This window comes from Heterocephalus glaber, unplaced genomic scaffold, assembly GCF_053883595.1.
Source record: "Heterocephalus glaber isolate CG9 unplaced genomic scaffold, H.glaber_assembly_v1.0 deba00001447, whole genome shotgun sequence".
Taxonomy (NCBI): domain Eukaryota; kingdom Metazoa; phylum Chordata; class Mammalia; order Rodentia; family Bathyergidae; genus Heterocephalus; species Heterocephalus glaber.
The window spans coordinates 11,719,496-11,742,167 of record NW_028258299.1 but is presented as its reverse complement, the minus strand read 5'-3'; the positions used below and the strand labels follow the sequence as shown (position 1 = coordinate 11,742,167).

The following is a 22,672-nucleotide window of genomic DNA, read 5'->3' as shown; positions in this document are numbered from 1 at the left end:
ATCAAAGCCTGAAGGTGGAATTGGAGATCACTCGCTGGATTCTCATTCACACTCCCAGGACATTTTGTATGTGGGATTTTAGCTACACCAACTGTATAGGCAGAATTTGTGGATGGGCATAGGACCATAGACATGTAAGAAAATGGAAAAACACTGTTTATGAAGGTTCATTTTTTTGTGATTAGGCTCGGAGTTTTTAATGAAGGAAAGTGGAATGCAGATGGTACTGTTTCCTTCTTTGCTGACTCTCCAAGATCAGTTACCGTAAATTAATAGATGCACTGCAAATGCGACTGGCAAAGAAACATCCTCGGAGATGTATCGGAGTCACCGGGAAAAGCTTTTGCCCTCACGTAGAGAGAAATTCCAAAGCAAGCCAGGACCGTAGGTCTGTAATCAGTTTTCAAATTACAGAAGATGTTGTCCATTGTTGTGAAATGGGGCTCTGACAAGAAGTCAATCGGGTATATTTGCCACATCGATCAGCACCACAGCACTAGAGGGACGGACGGGGGCCAGCCTTTGCCCAAGGCCGGCTCCCTGGGGATCCGATAAGCCCCTGTGCTCCCGAGCATCCACTCCACTCTGATGTTGCGCTCTATTTACTTTGCCAAAGCAAGCGGAGGATTCACCCAGGTCCTCTAAGAAGAAGCAGGGAGCCCGTCTGTTGGCAGAGCGACTAAAATCCGCGGGAGGTAAAGCAAAGGAGCAGGACCCACGGCTCATGACAAGAGCTTCCGAATTCAGACCACCGGGGTCCACGCAGGTTCTGCCCCTTTCTAACCACCATGGTGCCTCACTCTTGAAGCTGGGCTTTAAAAATAACAATCTGTAGAGTGGAGATAATAGTAGTATCTACACGGTGGGGTGATTAGGAGAAATCAACAGGATCAGCACACAAACAAAGCCTAGCAAAGGGGAGTGTGTTCAATGCAGGGCCAGCGTCACTCGCAACACGCCTGAGCGCCTACCCCATGTTGCACCTCAGGGGCTCAGAGAAGATGGCAAATAAAAACACATACAGGTGATAACAGTATTTACTGCAGGGCACTCACAGCTGCAGTCAGCACAGTGCCGTGGTTTAAGGAATCAGCTTGAAGACAGATAGACCCAGGTCTAGTCCTAGCAGGACTCTTTAACAGCTGTGTATCTGTGGAATAAGTCATTTAATACCACTAAGCCTCAAGTTTCTCATGCTTTAAGTCCTGCCTCGCTTTAAACATGTGTCTTGGGATTATAAAATACTTAACATGGAGCTGGCACAAAGTGAGAACTCAGCAAGTGACGCGGTAATGTTCACAGAGGCCAGAGTGCAACGCATTCCAGAGCAGCCCACTCTGAGATGAGGAAATGCTCTGTATACGCACTGTCCAACGTGGCAGACAGGAGCCCCGTGTAGCCTAGTGTGACTGAGGAAGCGATTTCTCAACCTTCACTTCATTCTAACTCATTTCAATTTCAATTGAGCCAGTTTCAATGTTCTATCATCATGACATGAAGCTTCTCAGGCACCTAGGAAGGGCAATGTGTTCATCTGGGAAATGCTGAGGAGAAAAGGTAACATGCTGGGCGTCCTCTCTGAGGTGGCTCGGTGAAAGTGAACAGACTCTGACTTGCCCAAAACCTGCTTTGCTTTGGGTGGTGAGGGGATGGCACATTCCTTGAAGAGATAGGCTTCTTGTAAGACAGTCATCTGAAGTTGGGCTGGGTTGGAGTCTTTCTTCAAAGGGCCTGAATACCAAGCTAAGGATGTAACCTTATCAAGCTACAGGGAAGCCATTCAGTAGGGAGAACAGGACATGAATTCAGTATTTCTTGCCTCCACAACTCAGCTGTTATGCAGAGGAGCCAATCCATCTGCTTTCATTCATCAATGATCAAGTATCACAAATGCATTCAGGACAGGTGTGGCTGCTATTTCCAAAGCTCAGCAGCAGGCTGTTCAGGAAGTGCTTAGGGACACACATCCTTTAGTATGGGACACTTCCATGTGAATCTTCTGAGAAGGCAGGCTTCTTCCATCATGCTGTGAACACGAATGGCAAGTTTCTCCTGAAGCGATTCCAGTGATTCCTAAATTACATCAAGTCCCAAGGTCCACTGCTCTCTTTCTATAGGTGGCCAGGGTGATGCCAGCTGAAGTAAAGTGCACAACTCAGCGTCTCCCCGCACACACAAGGATCAAGGGAGCCCATGGATAAAACAGTTCTTGGGAACAACATTCTCTCTTGCAGTCAAAGCTGATGGTTACAAGATGGTTGGGAAAAAAGAAGATTATAGCCCAATGGTTTTAATACCAGATTTACCTTGAATCTGCTAGGATACCTGGCATCCTTGAAATATACAGCAGGAGGAAGAAGTAATTAGGTGGCTTTTTACAGTTCTCTATAACTGCTATGAATTAATAGGGGCACCGTGGTGAGAATTCTTTTTATGTTCTGGCATATATCTTTCAGTACAAAGCAGACTAGCATTTATCCTGAATAGAGATCGGAGTCCCTTCATTGCAGCATTGTGCAAACAGAGTCTGGCAGACAGCAGATCTTCTAATTCAAACCTACATGGAAAGAGCCCAGTGACTCATGGCTTTGACTGCAGTTTCTTTAGGTTTTTTTCTTTCCAGTTAAGAAACAAAATAGGAGGGAAGACTCCTTTGGCTGAGAAAGATGAAGATTTTATAGTGAAAAGTAGAACGTTTTTTCTTCTTCCTTTTTAATGGGAAATTTTACCACATCTACAAAGGTGGCCTTTGGGTTTGCAAGGACAAGGACCACAGCTTGGCCATCCCTATAAAAACGCAATAACTCCACAGTGACACTTTGGAGTGCTACATCGTTCAGGTTATAAAACAATGCTCTCACATATATAATCCTGGAGGCTCACAAACACTGCAAAATAGGTGTAGAGTGTTAAGATTTTTTACCCATTTCACAGATGAAGAAAACAAGGCTGCAAGGTTAAGTCCCCAAGAGCACACAGCTGGCCAGTAGTACAGCTACACCATCAACTTCAATCTTGGGCTCCCAATGGTGCCCTTTTTCCATTTTTGCAGCAAAAAAAAAGCTGTAGACTATTTAGCAGTTTTCAAGACATTTCTGACCTACACAAGCATAACCCAAACCTGCAGATTAGCGTAGTATATACTGTTACTTACTCATGGAGAAACTGAGTCCCAGGGCACTGGGACAACCTGCCAAGGGAGCAATGAAAACAGGACTGAACTTTATCTTCTCTGCTAATCCTTCAGTGGGTCCAAGCATTGTTCTGTTTCTAAGCTCAGCTTTCTTTGGGCCTTCACAATGGAAACATTTCTAAAATCTTGGAGTCTACTTCCCTTCTAGCCTTCTGTATAAAAGACTCATGAAGATGGTGAGATTTTGAGGGGGTGTGAGGAGAGGCATCACCTGGTGACCTGAGCTCTAGAGGTAATGGATCTGGAGCCAGAGGGTGAGGAGGGGGCCCTGGCACAACTGAGGAACAGCCCTGTGGCTTTCAAGAGTGCTCAGGTAGCCAAGGGGGAGATGGCACAAGGTTTTCAGAACAAGGCTTACAGAGATGCCTATGTCTCACACCTGACTCCTCTGATTTTTTTTTTTTTTTTTGTCTTCCAGGACCAGTTTAATTGTATAACAGCTGGAAAAGAAAAACACGCAGCCATGGCAGGAGCCAACAATGGTTAGTCATCATTCAATCAAACTCTGGTGAGAGTATAGAGCTGCATCCAGCAGATGTTCCTGGAGGGGAGAAAGGAAGTGTGGCTCACACTGTGAAGCCAAGTGGAAGTCTGAAAGGGCTACATGCACTAAGCTAATAACAGATCCCTGGTGAAGGCGAAGGATTCTACCAAGGAAGGGCATTCTACCATCTCCCTCAGCTTTGAGCAGGCTGGGAGAACAACAGGGATGCAGACATAGCCACCATCTTCCGGGCTCTACAGTCAGAATAAGGACTGCTGTGGTCCAAGTACAGCTTGTCCCACCAACACTCATCTTGAGTGGTGTTGAGAGGACATTTAAGAGGTGTCTGAGCCATAAGGGTCTACCCTCAAGAAGGGATTAATGCTGTCTTGAGCAAGTGAGTTCTTGTTCTCACAACACTAATTAGTGACCACAAACTCTTCTTCGTGTTTTGTTTTTTTGGCCTATGCCCACAGGCTACTCTACACATGCTTGCACCATGGGAAGCCATTCACCATGTTGTGACACAGAGCATTACAATTATTTGCATTTCCAGATGAATAATCTAAGGAAGTTAACTAGATGGCATAGCTAGTAATACCTCCCATGTCAGGTTCTTTTCAAGATAAAACACTGGTATACACAGGTAGCTGTCAGGAAGTAGGAGTCCAGTAAATGATAGTGTTAGTGACTGTTGCTATTAACGTTATTATAATGGCCAGCTACAATTCACCTACAAAGTGGAAGTACTAAGCCTGTCACTGCCTTGGATAAATAAATTGAGGCCAAAGATTACTGGGGGGCCATTTGTCTCAACTGGATCTGCATCTATTCCAGCAACCTGACTCTCTCAGACTGTTTACACAGAAGGGCAGCCTCTCCCTGACTTCTTCCGAAGCCAGCACGTGCTCCATCCAAACAATGCAAGATTTATGGCATTCTTTTATTTGAGTTGATTCCAATGTGTCAGCATATATGAATTGCGGCATAAAATAATTACACTTGAAAGTGAAATGCAAGCCTAAGGATTCTAGTTGGCTATTTTTTAAAAAATGTCAGCGATTTCTGAAGGACTAGATTTATTTACTGCCTTCTCCACTTCCTCTTGAGCACTTAGACACCTCAGCTCCTAAGAATGCCATCCCAGCTACCCTATTACAGATGACTTTATCAATTACTCTGACAGTTATTCATACTATACATGAATGTACTTTATAGTTGTCACATGTGCTCTGTAGACAAGGCAATAAAATGTATAATGCATCTTCCTTATCAGTAAATCCTAATGGGTGGTACAAGGCAGAGACTTAAAAGAGGACCTCTTAGAACTGTGACATAACCAAAGTAGATAGAAATTTATATATAAACAAATTAAAGGATTCTTTAATGCAGCACAAGAAGGGGGTTCCCACAAGGAAGATCAGCAATTAGGGCAGGAAGAGGCCCATTAAACATCCTGTCCATCCCCAACAATGTAGGCTGTTCCCTACAGCAAAACCCCCTTCTGGATTAAATTGCCTAAGAGATGGGATTCCATATGCCCCTTGGGAAACAGCTGATTGGCCAATCCATCTCCTCATTCCATTTCTTTTGTTTACATGCAAGAGATCGGGAAAAAGGCAAATACAAAATGATTCTTGATCAGACTCTTTTCCTGGCTCTTTACCGTCTTCTGAAATCATTTTTTATGTATAATGTGGCATTTCAGGCTCATTTTTCTGCATCTACCTCCCCTAGCTCTAGCTAACTGTATGTAGAAAGTAACAGCAAATAATGGCTCATGCAATGAAGAGAGTATTTTTGAATGGGAGATGACAGCACCTGGGTTTCCATCCTGACTTGCGCGTTTGCCACCTGTGTGAGCTCAGGAAGGTCACCACTCATCTCTGAGTCTGGATTTCCTGACCTGTACAGTAAGTGTAAACCAGTCTGACACAGTAACAACACACAAGTTCTACATTCATTCATTTATTTGATGTTGTTTCCTAAGTGGTCACCTTCTATCTGCAGCATGGTATGTACTTTCCACTGTACGTAAGTACACTGATAAAACCCTTGGTCCCTGCTCTAAAGGAAACAAATTATAGAAAAATAAAATTCTCATGAAACACCCAAGTATAACACATTTTTTAATTGCTGTAAAATACATGAAACATAAAAGTTATCATTTTAACCACTGTAGGTGTTCAGTTCCACAGAATTAAATATATTTGCATTATTGCGCAAGTATCCTACAATCTATGCACAGAACATTTTTATCTTCCCAAATTGAAACTCCATAACCACCAAAGACTAACTTCTTGTTTCTTTCCCACCCCAGCTCCTAGTAACCATCGTTCTATATTCTGTCTCTAGGAATCTGATGACTCCAGGAGCCTTATATAATAGAAATCAGATGATATTTGACCTTTAATGACTGCCTTATTTCACTTAGCATAACATCTTCACAGTTCATCCATGTGACACCTGTCAGAATTTCCTTCTTTTTAAGGCTGTGTCATATACCATCATATATATATATATATATATATATATAAATAAAATTTATACATTCAGCCATCAATGGACACTCAGGTTGTGTTCACTTTTTGTACCCCACCTTCTGGTAAGTACTACAACAGAGGTGGCCAGAGTGTGGAAGAAGAGACAAAGTATATGTAACCTGGGCAGGGTTCTGAGGAAACAGCAACTGGGCTGAGATGTCCATAGGATATGCTGGAGTCAGACAAAGAAGGGGACAAGAACACGGGAAGGGAAGAGTCAGAGGAAGACTGTTCTAGGCAGAAAAATGAAGGCAGGAAGGGAGGGTAGGAGGAAGTGAGATGTCCAAAGGCCAATGAAACCTGGCACCATTAGAACAAAAAGGGGTTTTCTTTGGGGATGGGGCTGAGAAGGTTCTCACTCCATCTCTGACATTTTCAGTTCTCTGACTCTGCTCTCTGCGTAGCACCTCTCTTTCACCAGCATTGCTTGCATGGATCTATGAAGTATCACCTGCTGGTGTCATCGGTCAGGTCATTAAGAGAAAAACACAGGTATGCACCTCAAGTGAGGTCACCATGCCTCTACCTGACTTGTCATGCTGTTGGGTGAGTGGCTGCTTCCTGGGATACCTGACCACGAACCCTGCCACGGAAGGGATTTATTGGATTCATCTTTTTATCCAGTGCCCAGCACACAGTGGGTATTCAGTAAATGTTTACTAGAAAAACTCCATCTTTATAGATGAGGGTATCAAGAAAATAAAAATGACTTCTCCACAGTGCTGGTGAGAGATTTGACTTTTATGGGTGGAATGTGACATCTTGTGGAATGTTTAACCTTAACTCTCCTAGTGATGATCATATAGTTTATGAAAAGATGGAAAAACCATGGCAGGTTTGTGCAGAAAATACCCTGAGGCTAGAGGAACAGTCTCACCAGATTTAAGGTTTGCCCGGGTCCCTAGAGACCCCATCTGTGCAGCAGCAACACCTGCCCCCTGGGCAGAAAACCAACATGATGAGCACCATGGGGGCAGGTGGGACCATCTCAAAAGAGGAAATGGTAAAGTAAAATCCTGGCAGTTCAGAGCTCACTAACTGTGAACCTGGGAAGAACCAAGGATACTTTTTCTTTTCTCCATAAACTCATTCTCCACAGGTGATAGCAAGCCATTAGAATGAAGGACATCAGAGGGGGAGTTTGTTCATTTGTTGATATTTGTGTAGTGCCATCTTGACTCTTCTCTTGAGACAAGTCACTCTAGCATGGAGAGTTTTATAATTTGCAAATAACTTTCACATGCATCCTCTCTCTCTCTCTCTCTCTCTCTCTGAATTACTCTAACAGACCTCCAAAGAAAGTCTAATCAGCTTCCTCTCCAATCCATAATAGAGAAAACTCAGGCTCAGAGAGGGATATGCCTTGCCTAAGATTACACAGTTTTATGTGGAGAAATAAATATATAAGAGAATTTTACTCTGCTCGAAAGCCAAAGATCAGAAATCTTAAATTATAGTAACACAGATAGCCAAGTTTTCTTCTCTTGGTGACATTTACCATACATGGATATTCAATGATATTGCCTTGAACATAGATCTGCAAAAGTATATAATCAAGGGAAAAATGGTGGTCCAGACAGTTAACACTTGGAACTGGTAAGTCAAGCCCTATGAGTGAAACCCAACTTCACCCAATTCATAATGTCTACTGGCATCATTCAGACTTGTACATACAGCTAGGAGACCATTAGTATAAAACACAGACTCTACAATTATACTCTTCCAGAATAATGACCTATGAGTATCAGGAGATACTGATATTAAATCAGAGGCATTTAAGCTAAAGCTTAATATCAAAAATTTAAAAATTAAGGTTTAAAATAAGTACTTACATACCATCAGGTACGATCATACATCTGGCAGCACAATTTTTAGAATGTAATTTGACCAAAACATATCAAAAGGCTTAAAAAGATACATACATGTTGACAGTGATTCTCAAATTTAACCGAAGAAAATATTCACACACTTGTGCAGAGATGAGCTCAGAGCTGCAAATACAACCTTCACGACCACTAGTGTGGTGTGTATTACAGTATAGTACATGGTACTCGTATGCTACAATGCTTTAGTGACTGAAAATGATATATAGAGAAATATTTAATGTAAGGAAAGATGCGGATAAATAAAAAGGCTAAAAAAGCAGCATATATAATAAAATTTCAGGCCAGGGATTTAGCTCAGTGGTGCCTCTGCCTGCCTCACAAGTGCAAGGTCCCGAGTTCGATCCCTGGTATCAAAGAAAAAGCAAGCTATAATAAAATTTCAACTCTTAAAAATTATACTCATGTAAATAAGACTGGTGGAATAGACTCAGATCCTAAAATAGCAAGTGGATTATGTCTATGAGATGGAATTTCAGATGATTTGTACTTTCTTCTTTATGACTTTTCTATAGTTTATAAATTTCTGTAATAAATATATGGCTCTTATGCATATAAATAAGGATCATGTTCCATCAATTACCATTGTGTGACTCTGGGACAGCAATTAACCTCTCTGAGCCCCAGATCCATCCTGAGTACAAGGCGTGTGTAATATGTACCTTGTAAGATTAATGTGAAGATCAGTTGCAAGAAACAAAGTAAGAGCACTTTGAAGACTACAAAGAGCTTCTCAAACAGAAGAGATTCTTTTCATCGCTGTATCAGATGAAGAGCTTTTTGTTAAGTTCTAGGGTGGCTGTACCATAGGACACAGATGAGGGCGCAGGGTTGGGGCACAGCCACAGACTTTGACAGTGCAGAGTAAACATGAAAGAGTGTGCATGTCTATTCCCATGGGTGAATATATCACCCGCACAGGCAGAGTTGGGCAACGATGCATTCCGTGTCTGAGAGTCTCAGCTGCTCTCCTTGGAGCCATTTATACAGAAGATGAACTGTCCTTTCCTCAAAGTGAGGTTACGACAGTCTGGAGCTTAGACGATTGCCAGCGAAATCTGTATTTTCAAATTTTTAAATACAGGACTTCAAAGTAGTCTGCACATCTGCCAGACATCATGAAAAATTCCAACCTCCGACTATGGAGGTGCTAGCATTTTTTACTTCAATATTGAGGCCATTCTTCCCTGGTAGTTTTTGCTGGTTTTTTTTTTTTTTTTTTTTGCAGATTTTTGATTTTTGAAACAGTTTAAGAAGTCAAACCTATTCCAGAAAGCAAATCTCTGAGCTATGTGGCTGAGGCAGCTGAAAAGGAGGGCTAAGTGCTGGGGTGATCTCTATAGAAATACTTGGCTGCAGCCACAGCACAGATGCTGTCTACAGCTGAAAGGCTTCCGCGGAGCTGTAAGTTGCTGCCTTTGTCCTGAGTGCCCTAGTGTCTCTGTCCTCCAGCCCCTCCATCACATGAAGAAGAACAGGGCTGGTCAGACCCACAGTGTGCTGTGCAGTTGTGAGGAAAGAAGAAGCCACTGTGTACACCTTACTGAGCACACAACCCCAGCACAGAATCCATGCCGTTCCCAGGTCGTCCCTGACCAGCTCTGCAAAGCTGACCTTTTCCCTCTTGTCTCTTGGATCAATCCACACTTGCACATTCGCCAGAGGCCATGGCATTAAACATGTGAGGTGCGAATTCCACAGGTTCCTCAAGGGGAGGGGTCCCTAGCCAGGCAGGGCATGGGGTGAGTGGGAGAGGCCAGACTCGTGCTGCAGATAAGCAGGCACTGTCTCCATTGTCTAGCGATGTGCACTGTGATATTAACACAGTGCTCAACACATAGTAGGACCTCGATAAATGTTGGTTTCTCTTCCAGCCCTTATCTTCTTGGCACTCTACACAATGCATTGTTCTCTTTTATAGCAAGTTATCCCTTATATCTTACCCATGATAGGTATTCCACGATGTCCTTGGGAAAATATAAATGGCAATAGAAAAGATAAGCCTACCTACATGCATATAAAAGTAGGAGAAAAGGGAAGGGGAGAGGAAAGCAAGTTGGATGGATGGGGCAATAGAAAGGAAACTGAGGGAGAACAAGTTACCTTGGCATTAAGGTCATTAATTACACCAGAACTAGAGAATTAATGCACTGCATGCAAGCTTTAATACATTTTATACAGCCTTCTCTTCACCTATAAGTAAAAAGAACCCTGGAAAGAACAGACATGGCTGGAATAAAGCGGATTATATCACTGAAGCCCATGGGAAGATGGGACAGAGCTGCTATTTTCTGTGTCCAGGTGGTCACAGGTGAGAGATGCCATTGAAAACGATGGGGCCATATGGACATAGCTAGACAGGGAGGCAAATCAGAGGCTCTTCACTTCTGCAGCTACCAATTCAGCGCATTCCAACAATACTTACCAAGAGCCAAGCTCTGACCAAGAGGCAGGAGATACAAGAATGATCAAACCATGGTCCTGCCCTCAGGTCATTCACAGTCCGATATTTCTCTTTCTTCCTTGGTGAAACTCTCTCTGCAGTCCATATTTCAAGTGCCAACACATGCAAATTTACTTTTACCAGCTTAGCACAGTTTATACAGAAAGCAGTGAAAAGTCCAAGAAAGTAGTAGTGACTGAGTATAAAAGATACAAAAATACAAGCTATTAGACTAACACGTTGTTAATCCTAGAATTAAATATGTGTATGGTTAGTAACTCATACAGCACAAAGCCACACATGTTGGAAAGGGAAACAAGCAGATCACTGAGGCGATTTTTCTCAGGTGACAGCCTAGCCATTGTTGCGCAACACTAGCAGGTCCTAGTTTCCTTGTTTCAGTCAGAAAACTGGGGTCTTATGAAACAGCATGGTGCCAGGGCTCGCTTTCCTAGCAGAGGTACCCTGATTTCGACCACACTTCTCTGAACCTCAGTGGCATCTTCTGTAAAAAAGGAAATAAGAAGACCTCTATCTCACAAGATGATTATGAAGATTGGCTAATTAATTACTTTCCTCTGACTTCAAAGGAAAACACTGAGATGCGAAGGGCTTCAGTGATTCACAAAGTATGAAGTGACAGGTATGTAATGTAAGATCTAGTGAAATAGTGTGATCCTGATCATCACCTCCTCTGCCACAGTGCTGTTTCTTTTCCCACTGCAGTCCAACATGCATATCTGTGATGTAGTGAGGACTCAAATTCAAGTCTTTTGACAGCAAAGTCACACCCTTCCCTACAGGACTGGTCACCTGGCCTCAGGTCGCTTCCTGCACTTCTCCCTCCCAGGACATGCATCTTACCAGGCCCTCAGGCCCTTAACCCAGTCCCTTGCCATCCATAAGAACACACTCTTTTACCACAACCAGAACTATGAATGCGTCTCCACTTGTGTCCTGGTGTAAAGCACGAAAGAGAAACACAAAGAATCATCCTATCAGTGCTGCCCCTCATTACCGTATCACCCATCAATACAAAAAGCTCCCACCAGGAGTGGCTTCATAAAAAATAGAAGCACCTGTTAAATAACCAAGGCACAGTCATGGAAAATGAGTTTTATGTTAAAGTTTAAAATAAACAGTAGACCTCAAGTGAAAAAAAATCAGCCCTCTCAATAAAAAGCAGAGGCACAGAAACGGACAACTCTGATTCATCGAGTGTGATGGCCCCTGGAATTTGGGTGAGAATTTTCAGAAGTGTTTTTCTCCATCGCTCAGTTGACCCTCACATCTCCTGGAAGCCCCCACAACATACTAATATTTGAGATTTACAATGCTTACATGTCCTTTTGCCACAACAAAGAAAATACAATGGGGAAAATGACCTAACCTTGCCTTACGTTTTTCCTTTTCCACAGCATGATTTCATTTTAGCAGATACGTTATTTACACACATCTGTTGTTCCTTTCCTGCCTCCCCATGTTAGAATGCAAACCCTGCAAGACAAAGATCTTCCTCTCATTGGCCAAGGTATGGAAATCCCTGAAGGCACTCCAGGGTATGCAGTGGGTGCTAGATAGATACTTTTTTGAATGAGTAAATGAATAAAAACCTAAGAGTGGTACCATTCAAGTGACTTCTCTTTAACCTTGAAGTCTCGCCCTCCCATGTAAAATGTGGATTACCAACATGTAACTGACACACTTTCTGCATGAACTCAATGAGGAAAAAATGTACATGAAGTTTTTAGCACTGTGGCTGGCAATTAGTATTCAAACAGTGGCAGTAATAAATAACACATTCCCTCAGAGATGAACACTTATCTTTGAAGTTTACCACCTCAGCCAGTCACAGAAGTTCAGGAAACAAAGAATTCAGAAAGGAAGCACGAGGAATCCTCATGTGGTCCTCACCCTCCTACCCTGAGGGCTGCCTGGCCCTGCTAGGATCACAATGAGAAAATTACATAAAGTCTTTAATAATCAACCAGAACTAATTTAGCAGATGTTGGCTTGTAGGCTAGCCATGTTTTCATAAAGTTTTATTGGAATGCAGCCCTGTTCATTTGTCGATTACATGTGGTGATTACAGTGGCAAATGGCAGAGTTAAGTAGCTGTGATGGAGGCTGTCTGACTTTTGAATCTTAAATACTTTCCCTTTAAGAAACGGTGCCCTTATAGGTTTTCCTGGGTTACTAGAGGCCCCAAGAGCAAGTAGATGGACCATTCCCAAAGTCACACAGCAATTTGCTCTGCTTCAGAGGCCAGAGTAGCAGCTGAGAAACCTTCATTAGGAGGGTTTGGCTTTCGGCCCTCAGGGAAGATTGGCTTCTTCCGCTGGTAAGCAGATGAGGGGTCACTTGTTCAAAAGAGGCAAAAAAAAAAAAAAAAAAAAAAAGAGGCAAAAGAAGTCCTGAGCATGGCCTTGAAGGGCAGTGGTCCCATCACCTGGAGGGGAAAGACCAAAGCTCCTAGCACCCAGCATGGTGGGGTCAGCTGCCAACTCCAAGCCCCTCTGCATGTTTGTTCTTGTGTGGTCCCTGAGCATCTCCGGTCGCAGTGCCCATGTCTGACCAGGGAGAATGACACCTTCTTAGGCTGAGTTCTTCCAGGACTGGATTACACGAAATCAAGCAGGTAAATGCAGCTAGCACACAAAATATTGCCCTCTTACTTCTTTAAAGACCAAGATTAGTAAGAGGATTCATTAAGAGAAAGGTACAGCATTGCCAAAGCTGCTCCAACAGTTTCATGGTCCCCCTTTCACGGGGGTTACGAACCTGCTTTCTCCTCAATCAGGAATTATAGACTTTGTTCTCTAAATTATCTCACATAGGCAATTTCCTGATAGACCAGTTTCTAAAAGTATTTTTGATTTTTAGCTATGAATTGATTTTTATGGTGATAAGTCAAAGCCCAGGATCATCCAACTTGACACTGAAGATACGGAAACCTAATTTTTCCCTTTAGATGTTGGTTATTTGATATTCAGCAGATCTAGGGCAGCTATTGGAGCATGTGGGAGCTCTAAACATTGAAGAAAGCAAGAAAGACTATGAGAGTGGGAAAGAATATGAGGGAAAAGAACGGAAAAATAAAAGAGTGGAGGGAGAGGCCACTTTCTACCTCCTGCTTCAAGAGAGAGTGAGTCAGACAAGTCCAGAGTGATGTCCTATTACAGACATTTGCAAATAATTTGCTGGAAGGTTTCAGAGGTCACTTTTCTTTGGGTTCTAGATTTCTTCATTTACAAATAAGTAGGCAGTTGATACCTAAGGGTCCTTTATCTTCTGGCATCTTGGGGCTGAAAAATTCTGAAAAATGTACAGTAGTTGTGCTTTAGCCACTGTCTGCATGGCAAAATGTGCATCTTTGGTATGTAACATCCTGGGTTCTATATCTGGCCAAGACATTTGGTATTTCTTTATCAGTTCAGTATCATTGTTGTCTTCTTCCCTCCATCTTTTCCTTACATTCTGTCCCCACTGGAATTCTTTTACTTCTTCTTCCAATGTCTAATTAGCACCTCTGTTACATGCCCCAGCCTCCAGTGCCAGGCCCTGCAGATAAAGCAATGGATGAGACAGGGCACCATGCGGGGCTTATAGACCAACGGAGGTGTGGGCCAACTGATTATGAGGCAGACGCGCTAGGGTGCAGGAGAGCCGCAGATGCTATAGGGGCATTATGCAATATTTTAAAATTCTGCTTAGAGGACATAGAAAGACTTATACAGGATGATACATCTAATAAAACCATATTAGCTAATATGTAGCAGTTTTCTTATGCCAGGCACTATTCTAGTTCTTAGGGGATTAAATTCATATTGCACCATTCCCAAGACATAGGTAATCTTATCAGCCTCATCTTACAGATGAGTATACAGAGGCACAAAAGCATTAAGAAAGTTGTTTTGAATTAGCAATTCCCTCTGGATATCATTCTGCAATTCCACCAAATTATAGATACTATATCCAAAGGCACTGAAATCAGTAAGTCCAAGAGATGTCTGCATTTTGTGTTCACTGCAGCATTAGTCATAAGAGCCCAGATACAAAATTAACCGAAGTTCTATCAGTGGGTCAATAGATCAGCGTACATACACCATGGAATACTGCTGGGCCTTGAAAAAACTGGAAATCCTGTCATTTGCAACAATGTGGATGAGCCTGGAAGGTATTATGTTATGTAAAATTAGCCAGGCTCAGAAAAATAAATGCTACACAATCTCACTTACACATGGAATCTAAAAACCTTGAATCCATAGAAGCAGAGAACAGAATGATAGTTACCAAAGGCCACATATGTTAGAAGAAATTGGGGTGATGCTAGTTACAGGACCTAAACTCTTTGTTAAACAAGAGGAGCAAGTTTAAGAGAAACTGCACAACACGATGACTCCGGTCTGGGGATTTCACCCCAAACAGGGTGGATTTTAAATGTTTTTACCACTCTACAATGAATACATACCTCAAAACACCATGTTGTATATAACATACAGGACATCATTTGTATCTCTCAATTAAAAATGCTGCTTTTGAAACAGAAAGATTGCTTTCCATCCCCACAGGCAGGCTGGCGCAGACCCAAGGAGGGCTGGTTTCAGTCTGCAGCCCAGCTCCCAGTCCTCTGCCCCACCCCACGCAAGGGCTGCACTGGTGGGCCGCATGCACTGCTTCTCCAAGCATGAAACATCTAAGTAACGAGGCTAGTTGAACACAGCCCCTGGCCTGGAGAAGGGCCTGGACAAAGGGCAACGGTTCTGTGATGCTGCTGTTTTCACCAATGCCACTGGACTCTGAAAGATGATGAGATGCTCAGTAGCTGAAGAAAAGCCAAGCATACTCAAGGTGGAGGGGTCACCTTGAACAAATAATGGCAGCTGGGCAGAGCATGGTGTGTCCAGAAAGCTGGAAGGGAGAATTTCCCACAACACTTCCTGGTTGGCTCCACAAGGCTGACAGGGTGCGCACTGCACAATCACAGAATAGTCATCAAAAACGCATATTCTTATTCCAACAGCCCCAGGAATGGGAATGGGCTTTCAGAAAAGGGACCTTTCTCTAATTACACAAGGCATTTTGTGGGCTAATGGTGGCTGCATATTCGCTGAAGCTACATCTGTGTGTGCTCAGTACAGCCACAGGCCCGTGGTGTACATGGAAACACAACTGAGGCTGCCAGGGAGGGGCATGACTCAATCAGAACTCTCTGGCGGGACCAGCTGCCATGGACCCTGCCCTGCCGGCTCTCTCAGTCTCCCTTCACCCACAGCAGTCCGATCCCCAAACATTCAGCAGCTCACTACACCCTGCATTTACCAGGCCAGGACCTTCCCAGCTCTTCCCAGCAGCACCTCTCACTTGCTGCTATGCCCTAGTTATTCTCGTACCTTTGCCAGTGCCTAATCACGAACTCTTTACATTTCCACAGTGAGAACTTATAATTCCCTTTGCTGGACACCTGCCCCCCATTTCTCTACCTTCCAAACTGTGCATCCTTCAAGGCTCAGTCTTTTCTTCCTAAATCTATGGTTTTTTTTTTCAGATGGAAGAAACCATTTCTCCTGAACTGCCATGACAATTTGGTATCTGTTTCTTATTTGTTTTTTTCATTTTTTTGGTACTGGGGATTGAACTCGGGTCCTTGTGCTCGCGAGGCAGGCAGCAGAAACACTGAGCTAAATCCCCGGCCCTCTGTCTCTTATTATAGTCATAATTCTTTACATCTATAGGTATTTACATGCATCTTATTTCCTCCCAGACTACGTGTTTCCTGAAGGGGAGACGCAGGCTGGTCCAACCAGTCCACCAGCTAGAATGTCCCTTTGGCATAACAGGCACTTGTGGAATGAATGAACAAAGGAACAAGCCAATTAAAATGCTGAGATGGTCTTGACAGGTTCTCAGCCCATCTTATCTAACCTCCAACATCCTTTAATACCAAATGTTTTATAATCTTGCTTTTATTGTCTGGAAATGATTATATGATCTACCTATCCACATAAAGTTGAATATATACACGAATCAAAATATCCTAATTATAACATAAAGGAGATATTAAAAAATGGTCACTGATTTTAAAAATAATGTGAATTTCTGTGCATAAATACTTAGTTACAACAACAGAAGAACAGTGACACAGTCATATGTCTACACTTCTGCATACCGAATGAACAGGTTGAAGAGGGCATTTAACTCAATATTGTTGACTGCCTTTCTATGTATTTGAGACACTATTAAAGACCTACACAACAAGCAGAGTCACAGTGAAAGCCAGGGTGCCCATGAAGCAGATGGAACTGGGCTGTGGAAGTCGCTCGGATGCGGAGAGCATCTCAGTGGTGTGGTTTTTCCCAAATGATAGATGACCTCCATGAGAGTCCAATGAAACAAAGCACCTCTTCCTCTTGGCTTAGCTGCACTTCTGAAAATTTGGTGTCACAAATATGCAATAAAATGACCTTGTTTATATGGAAGTGTTAGATTCAAGTATAGTCACACCTTGGTACTTGACTGCTCTGAAACCTCTTGAACTTGGTACTTGACGTGTTTTGATTGGACATAGTTTGTCCCAGGACTCTCCATCTGCTTGGTTCTCAGTGGCAGGCTAGAAGCTCTCTGTGTTGATGGCCTTCTGACTTGCTACCCTTTCTGGCCAAAGCAATGAATTTGGTCCTTATCATTTTTAGTACTTTTTGTGCCTTTCGGGACTAGTTAACCAAGAGTACCAAAGCACCACTATATTTATAAACAGGTTTGCAATCCACGTGAATGTCTGGAAAGACATTTGGAAGTCATTCAGCAGAGGAAAATATCTCTTGCTGCGTATGCCTGTCCTGAGCATGGCAGAATGTCCAGCACCCTTGATCTCTAACAAATCCCGGCACTCACTGAAAATGCCTACAGGGATGTCTTAAACACCCTTCAGGCAGACAGAATGAGTCAAGTGGAGAACCTCAGGGGCAAAAGAAAGGAAACAATCTCAGAAATTATTACATTTGCATTTGAGTTCCACTTGTGCTACCTTGTGTAAGTCACTTAACTACCTGTGCTCTAGATGACTCATCTACAAAAGGAGAACAATGGAACCTCTGAGAATTGTCAGGTGTCAAGAGACACACACAAAAGGTGCCTGCTCTGAGCTTCACACTGTGTTTATGGGAGAGTCAGGGGTGCCAGTCCTGTGCCAGTCCACGGCCAGGACGACAGACAGCAATGACCGAGGGGTGACCCAGACTCATCCTCCTGCTTGTCTCCCTCCTAGAGTCCAGCTTCCTTCTTTTACCTCAGCTGCTGGCCCCAAATCACATCCAAACATGCAGTTTGACCTGAAGGAAGAACATACCCATTTCTGACAAGACACAACCAACATGACGTCTGGCTTTCACTGTGGAAAAAATTATTAAATGGGTCCTGAAATTTAGGTGTAGCCATTGCATTTAAAGCACAATTAGCCATGTATTAATGTATTATGAGGGATGGTAGTGAACCCTTGTCCGCTTGCTACCTCTCACTTGCTGCTATGCCCTAGTTATTCTGGTACCTTTGTCGGTGCCTAATCACGAATTCATTACATTTCCAATGCAGTGCATGTTACAGGGAACCTGCAATGTGCGAGTCATTGTCCTAACTAGATAGACAACAGTGAGGAATGCAAAGGCAGACCCTTATTATCTGTGTTTACAGAGGCATTCAGTAAATATTTCCTTCAGGAAGAAGGAATGAGCACATATATCTTTCTTTTTTAGACATCTATGCATTTAGAAACACTGACTTCTCTACTTACCTGATCTTTTCCAGTTCACTCTTCCACCGCCAAGTCAGCATGCTCTTTTCTGTGAAAATCCTCGGGAATACTCTAGGCAGAGCTGGGCCTTGATCCCTGAGCACAGACAGCTTTATTCATACCCATGCCTGTGAAGCTGTCAGTCTACCTTGTGAGTTTGGTTTTGCTACCGGACTATGGATGCCTCAGGGCCAAGGACTATGTCAAACCCATCTTTAAAAGCCCAGGATAGAGCTGCACAGGGCATAGAAAGCATGAAATATGCTCCTGCTGGAAGACCCAGGTGTCTGCCTGTCAACATTCCATCACCCAGGACAACCTAAGTATGGATGGGCACACAGTCCCAGCTGTAACCCCACCTCTGTCTTCACCCAGGAAAGCTCATCAGAACGGAACTGAGATGGTGGTGGCCGCACAGAGATAATGCTGAATGTGCTTGAATATGTACAAAAGGAAGAAATCATCTATAAAATTGGTATGTTGTTATCAGCGACAGCTTTCCAAAATCAAGAATTTGTTGCCTGGAGTTGAATCCCAGTCCTGCCACTTCTTAGATGTGTGACTTAAACTATTTGGGTCTCAGATTTTCCCTTTGTAAAATGGTGACAATCATGGCATCTACTTCAAGCTATACAGGAAGGTGCATGCCTGGAATCCCAGCATTCTGGGACACAGAGGCAGGAGGATTACAAATTTGAGCCCAGCCCAGGCAAGCAACCTCAAGATTTACACACCCCCACAAAATAAAAATAAATATATAAAAAGGTTGGGGATATAGCTCAATGTGAAGGCCTTGGGTTTGATCCCCAGTTACAAAAAAAAAATCTACTTCATAAAACTGTAGTAGCACATTTAGACTGGTTCACCTAGGAGACCTAGAAACATGTTCATACTTTCAAATAAACAGGCAAAATTCACATGTGATTCTGAAAACAAGGACGTTGGACCTTCTTGAGAAGCTGATGAAGACCACTACCACCTTCCAGGCCAGGGAACAGTGTTAGCTTCAGAGTCTTGCCATATTTGTGATTTCTTTCTAAGGACTAACACTGTAGATGATGACAGATGCAAATCAGTGGGGTTCACTGTACAGATAGGGGTCTTGGGGTTGCAAGGTATGAACAAGTCTGGGACACATCCAGAACCCTGGTTTCCTCAACTATGAATTTAAAATGACAACAGTCTTGTTTTGCTGTCTGCTGGTCTGGTCTGAAGATCTAAGAACACATTAATATAGAAACCTTTGCTACTCTTTCTCTTCTTACGAATCACACAATGGTTACCAAGGTGTGACATTTTCTGTGTTCCTATGGATTTGCTGGATAGATTGGCAATATCCAAGGATCTGAAAATATGAACAGCTTTCAGTATTGGTTTATTCCTTGCAACATGCTAATAATAAAACAAAATTTTCTTCTATAAAGATTGGGATCAGGAGTTCTTTGAAATTCAAGACAGGGTGTAAATTGCTGCAAAGGGTCTCTTTAATTGGGATCAAAACATTTTTGACAGCTTTTGGATTTTAAAATTCTAGCTATTGTCACGTTCTGCAAATGTTTCTTTCCTCAGCTTTTTTTTTTTTTTTTAAAGTGCAGTCAAGCTTGAGCAAAAATACCTTAGACAAGATAAACAACTAAGATTTGTCATTCCAAATGACAAAGAGCCAGTTTTCCATTTCTTTGATACGGAGAGCAAAAGACTGCACTTAGATTCCCTTCCTGCACAATTCCGTCAGTCCCCTGCTGGGGCAAGGACAGAGGTTCAGTAAACTGTTCCTGCTCATAATCTCTCACCCAGGGTTTTCAAATAAAAAACATCAATACGCAGTACTTTCAGCTAGACACAGAATCTTAAAATTCTCATCCCAGCAATCAACTTAGATAGTGTGGCTCTGCTTAACACCTCACCCACTACCTGACTCCCCTCAACAATATCCCATCATCCGGTCGTGGTTGGATTATCCCCGGTGGTGGATGGTAAACTCTCACAGATGTCAGCTCATCTCATTGCTAAGCAGCTCTGCCTAACAGATCGCCAATAAACTGGAACTGCCTAATAGAAACTTCTATCAACAAGTCTGGGTTCCATTCCTGGAGGTTACACAGAGCGAGTCAGCTCCTTCTATTACACAACTCTTACGAGTTTCATCATCTCTACTTCAGATTTAAACAAATTCAATCCATCTAACCCTTTTTCCAAGGACTTGTGTTAAGGCATATTAACGAGCTAAGGTCATGGAAGCTCGATGCGACAGGGGCCTAATGTTAATCAAACAGATCCAGAGTAGACTAAGCCAGACAGAAAACATTTAACTGCCTGTTTCCTGATTTTCCACTTGGGATCTGACATTTTCTCCATCAACCCAAATAGTTCCAAGGCAAAAATAATGATTTTTACTAGTGTATTCCTTGTGTCCATATAAAGAATCAAAAACTCTGCTCCACACTTCGGTAGTATCTTTTAGGAGCCAGTTTAGTCATCTTTGAGAGAGGAGGTAGATAAAGGTAAAGAATGCAAACTAACTCTCTTCATTAGTTAAAACAGAGGTGATTAGGACTTTAATTATCTGGGCATGACCTATATGGTGGTGGGGCACACACAGCCTGAACCATAGCCCCAAACAAGATAAAATGCCCAACACTAGAGGTCCTGCTTCGCCTCATCCCTCCAACTATGCCAGTTGTCATGGTAAGAGATAGAGCCAGAGCTCAGGAGGGGCTGGCGATGACATCCTCGCATTGGGACATATAAATTTTCATGAAACAATCTCTCCATTAGGCTTGACCTGCCTTCCTTGGCATCCATGAAGGGAGCTGAAGGACAGCAGTGTTCTCCATGTCGTGTGCTTTGAAAGCTCACCACCTTCTCTTGTTATGGGACCTGCTGATGTCCTGTAGGTGTCAAGTAGACTTGGCATAGCACAGTCCCTCTATCCCGCCACTTCTGTCCTCCTGACCAGAATATCCCTCGATATGCCAAGATCTTTTTGAAAAACTGAGCACAGGTCTCTAAAATGTAATCTTTCCAGGAACAGGAAATACTTTCCTGGTTTCTGAAACCTTACTTGGATAGAGGCAAGAGAGGTTAAGTTTAGGCTCATTTTCTACCCACGCTTGTGCCTTCCTTCTAAACTTCCGCCTACCATGCATCTGCAGGTAGGCCCACCTTTTTGAGTTAATTACATTGATTTTTGGTTCAGGCCAACCTGAGTTGGAATGGAGTAAATTTCCATTCTGCCTCCTGCTTTCTGGGTTGTACTGTAAATATTTTTTAAAATTATCCAAATATTAAGATGTTTTGACATCTTTAAAAAACCTTTCTGGCTAGGGAGACACCACCCCTCCCAGAACTAGCTAGTTCTCAGCTAGGGTCTATCTGGGTTGGTGTCTACGACAGGCAAACTAACCAATCCAGAGGCAGACTTGTTCAACTGGTCCCTATGCTTTCATCATTCTGCAGCGAGGTGCCAGCACCCGGGACTACTCTGGCTCAGAGCCAGACAAAAGCATTCCAGTCAGCTAATCCGGACTGTCCACCCTGCCCTCCTTGTGTTTCCTGTGGAAACTTCAGTACAGGCCATGGCCCAAAGGCTCCCTCCACTTCCGCCTTTTGCCCTGACCAACCTGATGTCTCCCATGTGTCCCTGAGTGGCACACTGTGGCTCCTACATCTAGGACTTCTTGGTACAATATGCCTTGTTTTTAACTCAGCTTCTCCTGTGTCCTCTTTTATGGCAGCACCGGCCTGACTTCCTCATCAAAATATGTAACATGGGGATTTAGAAAAGTCACTTATCCAAAGAGATAACCGGCATCGTGGATGACCAAAAGGACTTGTGGGCCAGACTCTCTGGGTTATAATCCTGTCTCTTCCACCACTTATGCTCAGCAAGTTATGGAAACTTTTCTGTTTTTGATGCCTCCAACTGTAAAATAGAGAAAATGATACGAGTATCACATGGGTGACTGTGCAGATGAAAGAGCCTGACACTGATGAAGAGTTTGCAACCACGCCTGGCATAGAATGTATAGTTGGTGAAGTGGCTTGGTTATGGCTTAAGTGTATCTCTCAAGGGTTCCCGTTCTGGGGGCTTGGTCTTTAGTATGGTAATGTTAGGAGGGGGTGGGGCTTCTGGGAGGTCTTTAGGCCCATTGCGGGAGGGCACTCCCCTCATAAGGGACACAGAACCCCGGGCTCCTGGCTTTCTCTTTTGAGACATGATCTCTCCCTCCTACACATGCTCACATTGTTGGAGTGCTACCAGATACCGGGTTCTCCCCAGCGCCAAGCTGATGCTGGGGCTGTGTGCCTTCGAACCTCTAGAAGTATAAGCAACG

At 43.2% G+C, this 22,672-nt stretch overlaps 1 protein-coding gene across 18 annotated transcripts in view; it reads right to left on the bottom strand.

Annotated features, from left to right (window-relative positions):
• Dab1 (DAB adaptor protein 1) overlaps nt 1-22,672 on the bottom strand; it is a 1,105,478-nt gene that overhangs the window by 110,390 nt on the left and 972,416 nt on the right. The window contains exon 1 of one of the 18 annotated variants that reach the window (XM_021248199.2): nt 18,336-22,227. The exons of the other annotated variants lie outside the window; for them this stretch is intronic. Within the exon in view, the coding sequence (XP_021103858.2) occupies nt 18,336-18,376 (41 nt within the window). The 5' untranslated portion in view covers nt 18,377-22,227. Of the gene's footprint in view, nt 1-18,335; nt 22,228-22,672 lie in introns of those variants that run through there. 18 annotated transcript variants of the gene reach the window in all.